The sequence below is a fragment of the Ranitomeya variabilis genome, chromosome 2 (assembly GCF_051348905.1).
Source record: "Ranitomeya variabilis isolate aRanVar5 chromosome 2, aRanVar5.hap1, whole genome shotgun sequence".
NCBI classification, from domain to species: Eukaryota; Metazoa; Chordata; class Amphibia; order Anura; family Dendrobatidae; genus Ranitomeya; species Ranitomeya variabilis.
The window spans coordinates 1,088,304,425-1,088,314,206 of NC_135233.1; the positions used below are offsets into that span (position 1 = coordinate 1,088,304,425).

At 39.5% G+C, this 9,782-nt stretch overlaps 1 protein-coding gene across 1 annotated transcript; it reads left to right on the forward strand.

The window, feature by feature from the left end:
• The first annotated feature begins 3,411 nt into the window (after positions 1 to 3,411).
• On the forward strand, positions 3,412 to 7,688 carry SOX7 (SRY-box transcription factor 7). The gene is made up of 2 exons (XM_077291717.1): positions 3,412 to 3,775; positions 6,037 to 7,688. The coding sequence occupies exons 1-2, from the start codon at positions 3,547 to 3,549 to the stop codon at positions 6,918 to 6,920; spliced, it is 1,113 nt and encodes a 370-aa protein (XP_077147832.1). The 5' UTR covers positions 3,412 to 3,546; the 3' UTR covers positions 6,921 to 7,688.
• Positions 7,689 to 9,782: the final 2,094 nt, after the last annotated feature.

Sequence of the window (9,782 nt, forward strand, 5' to 3'; positions counted from 1 at the left end):
AGGAAGTTTTGCAATTTAGTAATTAATGTGAACAAGACGAGAAAGAAAACCTCCATGAATACGAAAAGCACAAAGGGTCCACAGGAAGCAGAGCAGCTTCGGATGAGGAATATTTGGCTTCATGTATAATACTGTGTATCATATTGTAGAGAAAATTTAAAAAATTCACCAAAAAACTAGATAATTCTTATTGGTAACTGTTCAATGACATTCAGTGGAGGGTCTCTAGTCATGGAGGCCCCTTGTTTGAGGCCGTCTGCTGTGCGGCATATGTCTGCCTGTGACTGTGTGCGACATTTGTCTGCCTGTGACTGTAGGATTTTGACTTTCTCTATGTTGGTCCATAATATGAGCAGTTGCACATGTTCTATAAATGGCACTTTATATAAATACTGAGCAGCACTTTCAGTGCAGTCTATTGCTGTACATAAATAATAATAATAGTAATAATAATAATAATAATAATTATAATACATGCTGATCTGGTGTGTGCCAGGACCGGGCATCTCTGCAGGATGGGTGATGGGGCCGAGGATTCCCATCATGTGTGTTGGGGAAAGCATCAGATTTAATATGTGCAGCTGTATGTTGGGTGTGTGTTTTCATGGTGTGGGCACCTGGGTGAAAGGTTGTGTGTATAATTGGGGGTCAGGTCGTTTGATACCCTGTGTCCTGAATGATGTGTAGATGGTGTTTGCGACATGTGGTAGTCCTAGTGAGTATAGATCAAATATGGGTGACACGTCATAAGTGTAGAGAAAGTTGGAGGATGTATGGTATCTTGGTGCCTCTTCGTGTGTTAAGGGATGTATGGTATCTTGGTTCCTCTTATTATGTTGATGGATATATGTTATCATGGTGCCTCTTGGTGTGTTGGGGATGTATAGTATCTTGGTTCCTCTTAGTATGTTGGGGGATGTATGGTATCCTGGTGCCTCTTGGTGTGTTGGGGGATGTATGGTATCTTGGTTCCTCTTATTATGTTGATGGATATATGTTATCATGGTGCCTCTTGGTGTGTTGGGGATGTATAGTATCTTGGTTCCTCTTAGTATGTTGGGGGATGTATGGTATCCTGGTGCCTCTTGGTGTGTTGGGGGATGTATGGTATCTTGGTTCCTCTTGGTGTGTTGGGGATGTATAGTATCTTGGTTCCTCTTAGTATGTTGGGGGATGTATGGTATCATGGTGCCTCTTGGTGTGTTGGGGGATGTATGGTATCTTGGTTCCTCTTGGTGTGTTGGGGATGTATAGTATCTTGGTTCCTCTTAGTATGTTGGGGGATGTATGGTATCCTGGTGCCTCTTGGTGTGTTGGGGGATGTATGGTATCTTGGTGCCTCTTGGTGTGTTGGGGATGTATAGTATCTTGGTTCCTCTTAGTATGTTGGGGGATGTATGGTATCCTGGTGCCTCTTGGTGTGTTGGGGATGTATGGTATCTTGGTGCCTCTTGGTGTGTTGGGGATGTATGGTATCTTGGTGCATCTTGGTGTGTTGGGGGATGTATGGTATCTTGGTGCCTCTTGGTGTGTTGGGGATGTATGGTATCTTGGTGCCTCTTGGTGTGTTGGGGATGTATAGTATCTTGGTTCCTCTTAGTATGTTGGGGGATGTATGGTATCCTGGTGCCTCTTGGTGTGTTGGGGATGTATGGTATCTTGGTGCATCTTGGTGTGTTGGGGGATGTATGGTATCTTGGTGCCTCTTGGTGTGTTGGGGATGTATGGTATCTTGGTGCCTCTTGTTGTGTTGAGGGATATATGGTATCTTGGTTCCTCTTAGTATGTAGGGGGATATATGGTATCTTGGTGCCTCTTGGTGTGTTGAAGGATATATGGCATCTTGGTGCCTCTTAGTATGTTGGGGGATGTATGGTATCTTGGTGCCTCTTGGTGTGTTGGGGGATGTATGGTATCTTGGTTCCTTAGTATGTTGGGGGATGTATGGTATCTTGGTGCCTCTTGGTGTGTTGAGGGATATATGGTATCCTGGTGCCTCATGGTGTGTTTGGGGATGTATGGTATCTTGGTGCTTCTTGGTGTGTTGAGGGATATATGGTATCCTGGTGCCTCATGGTGTGTTTGGGGATGTATGGTATCTTGGTTTCTCTTGGTATGTTGGGGGATATATGGTATCATGGTGCCTCTTGGTGTGTTGGGGGATGTATAGTATCTTGGTTCCTCTTAGTATGTTGTGGGATGTATGGCATCTTGGTGCCTCTTGGTGTGTTGGGGATGTATGGTATCTTGGTTCCTTAGTATGTTGGGGGATGTATGGTATCTTGGTGCCTCTTGGTGTGTTGGGGATGTATGGTATCTTGGTTCCTCTTAGTATGTTGGGGGATGTATGGTATCTTGGTGCCTCTTGGTGTGTTGGGGGATGTATGGTATCTTGGTTCCTCTTAGTATGTTGGGGGATGTATGGTATCTTGGTGCCTCTTGGTGTGTTGGGGGATGTATGGTATCTTGGTTCCTCTTAGTATGTTGGGGGATGTATGGTATCCTGGTGCCTCTTGGTGTGTTGGGGGATGTATGGTATCTTGGTTCCTCTTAGTATGTTGGGGGATGTATGGTATCTTAGTGCCTCTTGGTGTGTTGGGGATGTATGGTATCTTGGTTCCTCTTAGTATGTTGGGTGATGTATGGTATCATGGTGTCTCTTGGTGTGTTGGGGATGTATGGTATCTTGGTTACTCTTAGTATGTTGGGGGATGTATGGTATCTTGGTGCCTCTTGGTGTGTTGGGGATGTATGGTATCTTGGTTCCTCTTAGTATGTTGGGGGATGTATGGTATCTTGGTGCCTCTTGGTGTGTTGGGGGATGTATGGTATCTTGGTTCCTCTTAGTATATTGGGGGATGTATGGTATCTTGGTGCCTCTTGGTGTGTTGGGGGATGTATGGCATCTTGGTTCCTCTTAGTATGTTGTGGGATGTATGGCATCTTGGTTCCTCTTGGTGTGTTGGGGGATGTATGGTATCTTGGTTCCTCTTAGTATGTTGGGGGATGTATGGTATCTTGGTGCCTCTTGGTGTGTTGGGGATGTATGGTATCTTGGTTCCTCTTAGTATGTTGGGGATGTATGGTATCTTGGTGCCTCTTGGTGTGTTGGGGATGCAGGTTTTGCTATGACTGTTGCTTTCTAGAATGCGCTGGGTGTATGGCTGCCTATAGTACTGTGTGTATTTAGAGGGGGAGGTGTGAGGTACGTGGTGTCTCTTAGAGGCTGAGTGTGTGTACTGGGTGAAGCATGTTGTCTTGGTGTGAGAGCAGTTACAGCCTGGGGCTGGAGAGGTGAGCCTGTGTCATATTTTCAGAGTTCTTGGGTGGAGCTGGGCTTGGAGAAGACTATAGCCATTGGAGGAAGTTGTTCTTAAGAGCTGATAAATACACCGGGCTGCTAGGAACTGTGTGCACACTCTTTAAGGAGTGTCTTCTGACGAGAGAGACAGAGGGTGAGGTGGAGAATCTGGAGTCTAAGGAAGCAAGAAAGCAAATCAGTCAACTCCCAGTGCACTAAACCCAACAACCTGAGACAGACAAGACATGACTGCTCTGATGGGATCTTACTCCTGGTCTGATGGTTTGGACTGTTCCACCTTGGATGGAGACCTCTCAGATGGACTGTCTCCTCACAGGTCTCCCCGGGAGAAAGGCTCGGAGACCCGCATCAGGAGACCCATGAATGCCTTCATGGTTTGGGCAAAGGACGAGAGGAAGAGGCTGGCGGTGCAGAACCCGGACCTGCACAATGCCGAGCTCAGCAAGATGCTGGGTAAGACGTGGGCAAGATGTGTCCTCCCTCATGTCCCCAATATTATTATTATTATTATTATTATTATTATTATTATTATTATTATTATTATATCATGTTGTCCTCCAGAGCTTACATTACTAGAATGATAACATACAGTCAGATTTCACTTAAAGATGTGCAGAGAAAGTGATCAAATATTAATCCTTTATATATAGATAATATAATTAATCCTTAAAGCGAATCATAAAAAAAATCCAAAAAGATTGCACTATATGTGAACGCGATGAAATCGGAATTGGTCGCATCTAACTGATTTATTTATAAATTAACGGCTGCGATTTAGCCCAACTATTATAGCAAGAACCTCAAGTTCCAGCAACTCCTATCAGTACAGGCAAGGAGCTTTAAGATGAGAAACCTAGGAGTTTCTAAAAAAAAACCCCAAGCTTTAGATATTGCTGTTTAATGAGGCAGTGAAGGGATTTGTCGCATTCCTTCATGTGCTAATAAGACGCTGTTCATACCGCACGGTCCGACTTTTTGATTTCACGGTTAGTAGTAAATTATTATTACTAATAATAGAAGAAATAATGCTATAAGTGAGCACTGACAATGTATAGTATGACTCCTGCCCATCTGTGGGAGAACTTTCCCTCCCAGGAAGGATTAGCTGCAGTCAGGTTTGCTCCTGCCCGGGGATTCTGCAGCTTTGTATCTAGGACTCATTGGACCTAGGGAATTAGGAGGAAGCCTCTGATTGCAGACAGCAGGGCCCCAGGACGCCTTATCTGCCTCCACTGTACTCTGACAATTTCCACCTCTCCGGAAATGTCTCATGGCTCCCATTAGCCTTGCTGGCATTCAATGCTCATGTTGCACTTTTCACAGATTTTATTTATTTTAAGTTAGTTTTTCTTTATTTTCTTTCTTTTTGCATTCATTTATTATTTCTAAACATTGTAAAACAATTGCTTGTTGAGCATAAAGGTACAGGAATGAAGATAATATTAACGTTATATTTATCTTACCTGAAATGTATCTTAGTATTATTATATACCATAAAATGATATACTAAGAATATGAAACACATCAGCAAATGTCTTGTGTCTAAGACCTGATCTGTCATGATCATCACAGGGTCCATTTGTTGTTTTAGGTTTAGACAGATCAAGAAATCTCAGTATTTTTTTTTTTACAAATTTTAATCTAAACAGCAGGTTTCCTATTAATTAAATGTTCTTGTTGCACTTTTCACAGTATTTATTATCTATATATATATATATATATTTATTTATTTATTTATTTAGCATTAATTTATTATCTGTAAACTTGTAAAATAGTTGTTGAACATAAAGGCACAGGAAGGATGTCACTATTAATGTAATTATATATATAATATATATATATATATATATATATATATATATATATATATATATAGTAACTTCCTTCTCTTCCTCAATGGAGGTTGTCTTTGAGATATACATATATATATATATATATATATATATATATATATATATATATATATGTGTATATATATATATATATATATATATATATATATATATATATATATATATATATATATATGTGTGTGTGTTTTATTATATACCATGATCAGCAAAGGCTGATTTCACAGTATTTATTTACTTTCCATTTTTTCCATTAATTTATTATTTGTAAACTTTGTAAAATTATTGCTTGTTGAACATAAAGGTACAGGAAGGGAGATACTATTAATGCTATTATATTTATCTTACTATATAATATATTTAAATATGCATATATATCTTAGTATTATATGTGTATATATATATATATATATATATATATATATATATATATATATATATATATATATATATATATAATCAGCAAAGGTCATTCTATGCCCATTATGTGTTTTCACAGTATTTATTTATTTTCTATTTTTTTATTAATTTATTATTTGTAAATTAATTGCTTGTTGATCATAAGGTACAGGGAGGAAGTTGCTATTAATGTCATTATATTTCTCTTACCTTATGTGTATCTTAGTATTGCTATATACCTTGACCAGCATTGGTCCTGTGTCTTTGCCCCTGATCTGTCCTGATCATCACAAGGCCTGTTTGATGTAGTAGGTTCAGACCGATCAGGAAATCTCAGCATTTCTTGCAAATCTTGGATGTAAGGAGCAGTTTTCCTATGAGCTCACACCTGGCCTGTTGATGGGCACATCCTCCTGCCACATCCTGTATCTTAATGGCTGTGTTTTTGTGTCCTGTTTGATGTAGGAAAATCCTGGAAAGCTCTTTCCCCTTCCCAGAAGAGACCTTATGTGGAAGAAGCTGAGAGGCTGAGGGTCCAGCACATGCAGGATTATCCCAATTACAAGTACAGACCCAGGAGGAAGAAGCAGATCAAACGGATCTGTAAAAGAGTGGAAACTGGATTTATGGTCAATGGTCTCTCCAGGGACCAGAACTCTGTGCCAGATAACAGGGGCTGCAGGTCAACTGGAGATAAAGAGGACAACCCAGGCTATCCTTCAGGGACAGGTCTGCAGGACATCAGAAGCTACAGGGAGACTCAGAGTGCAGGCAACAAACATGACCAGTCCTACCCCTATGGGCTTCCAACTCCACCAGAGATGTCACCCCTGGATGTCATTGACCAAGAGCAGAGTTTTTATCCATCTTCTTGCCCTGAAGACCACCATCCTCGCATCAGTGGGCCCACTTACCAACCTGAGTACACCAGAAGCCCCATCCTCTGTAGTCACTTGAGCCAAATGCCAATGGCACAGTCTGGGGGAGCCATGATACCTTCTGTAGCAAACTGTCCACCAACCTATTTCAACCCTGGCTATCATCATCACTCCTCTCTCCCCCATAATTACCACCATCATGCCCATCTTGGTCAATTGTCTCCTCCACCTGATCAGCCACATTATGAAAGCATAGAGCACATCAGTCAAGCAGAACTCCTGGCAGACATGGACAGAAATGAGTTTGACCAATACTTAAATACCTCTATACAGGAGTCCTGTGAAATGGCAATAAATGGACATATCCAGGTGTCTCAGGCTGTAGACCTGCAACCCCAGGAGACCACCAGCCTCATCTCTGTCCTAGCAGATGCCACTGCGACATATTACAACAGCTACAGCGTTTCCTAGACACTTTTTCTATATGAACCTGTAAAGTCCATGCAGTATTATTGGCATCATTAAGCTAAGGAGACTCACTGTATATCCTCAGGGTTGTGTCTTCACTGTGACTGTCCTCACTGCTCACATGGAGACAGTCCTCCTAGATCTTGGTAGAAAGCACCAAAAGAAGGGAAATCCTGTACATAAAGATGATCCTATGCTTGTATCCGGATGGAATGTTAACAAACTGTTCTGAAAAGAGACCTTGTAGCAATCAAGTCCCTGGGTGATTGGTCAGATATGATAAGGAAGGTGCAGGCACTTATTAATGTCTATCCCTCAGTATATACCTGCTGTATACAGAACTGTGGGAAGATAGAGTCTGCTGGTCATTAGCCCAGGTCCAGGTTCTGATTATCCTCCCACATAAATCCCTGTTTTATACACCCACTGAAGAATGAATTGTGATACAATATAATCTGTTTGTTTTTTTGTTCTTTTTGTTTGTTTGTTTTTTTTTTCCTCCAATAAAGATGTGACCTTTTTCGTTTGTATCTGTTCGTTTTTTTGTTTGTTTTTTTTTGTAATTAACCCCTGTTGTCACTGTCTACCATTGGGGGTAACTAGAGGTAGTGGAGATGGTTTTGCAATGCTGGGAAATGCATCTGAACATTTATTAGGAAACGGATATATTTTACATTGACTTGTATTTTGAATGATGTATATAGGAGGATCCATAAATATTTAATTTAATTTAGATTGCTTTTTGTATAATAAAATACATAAAGGACCTTCAAAATGAGTGATTTTGATTGTTTTTTATTCTTAGGGTGTTTGAGATTAATTCATTATTTTCTTTTTTTTAAAAAATCTTTCTGTTTGCTAGCTACTGTATCTGAATTGTCCTCCTAGGCGGTTCAATAAAACTCCAGTTCTTTTCCCTTGGACCCCTTCAGTGCTACTATATTTTTTGTCATATATTATTCATATATATATGAGTATTTCTATCTATATCTATCTATTATCTATCTATCTATCTATTATCTATCTATCTATTATCTATCATCTATCTATTATCTATCTATTTATCTATTATCTATCTATCTATTATCAATCTATTATATATCTAGCTATCTATACATACACTCATACATAGTATTTATATACATATATACACATATATGGTATGTTAACAATTTATGTACAATATATATGCTTCTACACTTACTGTATATACAACTACATTTTTTTCACTTGGTCCCTTTCAGTGCTGCCTTTATTTTCCCGTTTTGTTATATATATATATATATATATATATATATATATATATATATATATATATATATATATATACACACACATATATATATGCATATATCATGTTTACAATACACATGCATTTCTTATTTTTTATTATAATTGTTTGCAGCTTATCTTATATTTATATTTTTATATATGTACATTCTATGTATATTTATTTATGTGTACATTTTATCGTTCTTTTTATTAATTTATTGAGCTTGTCTATATATTATATCAGTAACTTTTTTATTGACTTACAATATTACTTCATACTGATACAATTATTGTCAAAACAATAATAATTTTATATATGTATATCTATATGTATATATGTGTATGTATGTAATGTATATGTATATATGTGTATGTATGTGTGTGTATGTATGTAATATATGTGTATATATATGTGTGTATATATATATGTGTGTGTGTGTATGTCGACCCAGACAATAATTATCCTAACCAGTGACCTGAAGACTGTCTATAACCGGAAAATAAATATAATTGTAAGTCAATAAAATATAGAATAATTTGTCGCTCAACTACATAGGTTAGATTTAGTGAAACGGGGATCAGGATCTTTTTGAAACAATACTTTATTCATTTAATTATTTGTTTCTGTGCGCCCTATCAACTTCTCGTTTATTTTATGAGTGTATCTTATAGAACCTAACATATCCAGTAACTGATATTTTACCCTATAAAATAATTTAATACGCAATTTAGACAACTAATCAGATAGTCCTTTATTATTATTTTCTGTCTCCAATGTAATACTATTTAGAGACATAGTTTAGAATGAGCTATAAAATTGCGGAGTCCTTATTTAATACGGATTTTGTTACTTTTTTTTCCTGATTACATTTACACAAATAATAAGACATAAATCGTGCAGTGGATTGTCCCATAAGAGACAGGTTGCGCCAAATGTGAACAGGAGAATCTGCAGGAATCGGTGGATTGTGAGGTGCCGGTGATTGTAGCCGTGATTCATGTAATTGTCGCAGGATTGTCGCCGGCGCTGACAGCTAATTATGGGCCAGACGCGATCTGGAGGCACAAGGGCTTATTCTTATTGATAGGACATCGGGGTATTTAGGACAGAGCAGAACACGTGACCTGTGACCCTGGATACATTGTAACAAGAGAAGAATCCGAGATCCCCGCACTGTCAGGGAGGATCCTCTATCCGCAGGAAGAGAAAATACTATCAGAAGAATGGAGGCTGGAAACAAGACCCGAGAAAGCCCACTATCCACAGCTGCCTGCCCCCCATACCATCCCCATATCTGCCTGCCCCAATACCATCCCCAGAGCTGCCTGCCCCAATACCATCACCAGAGCTGCCTGCCCCAATACCATCCCCAGAGCTGCCTGCCCCAATACCATCCCCAGAGCTGGCTGCCCCCAATACCATCCACAGAGCTGCCTGCCCCAATACCATCACCAGAGCTGCCTGCCCCAATACCATCCCCAGAGCTGCCTGCCCCAATACAATCCACAGAGCTGCCTGCCCCAATACCATCCCCAGAGCTGCCTGCCCCAATACCATCCCCAGAGCTGGCTGCCCCCAATACCATCCACAGA

Excerpts from the sequence above, each read along its gene's own strand:
- SOX7 (XM_077291717.1), top strand. The coding sequence starts at position 3,547 with ATGACTGCTCTGATGGGATCTTACTCCTGGTCTGATGGTTTGGACTGT. Across the intron at positions 3,776-6,036 it reads CGAGCTCAGCAAGATGCTGG|GAAAATCCTGGAAAGCTCTT; the intron begins GTAAGACGTGGG and ends TGTTTGATGTAG.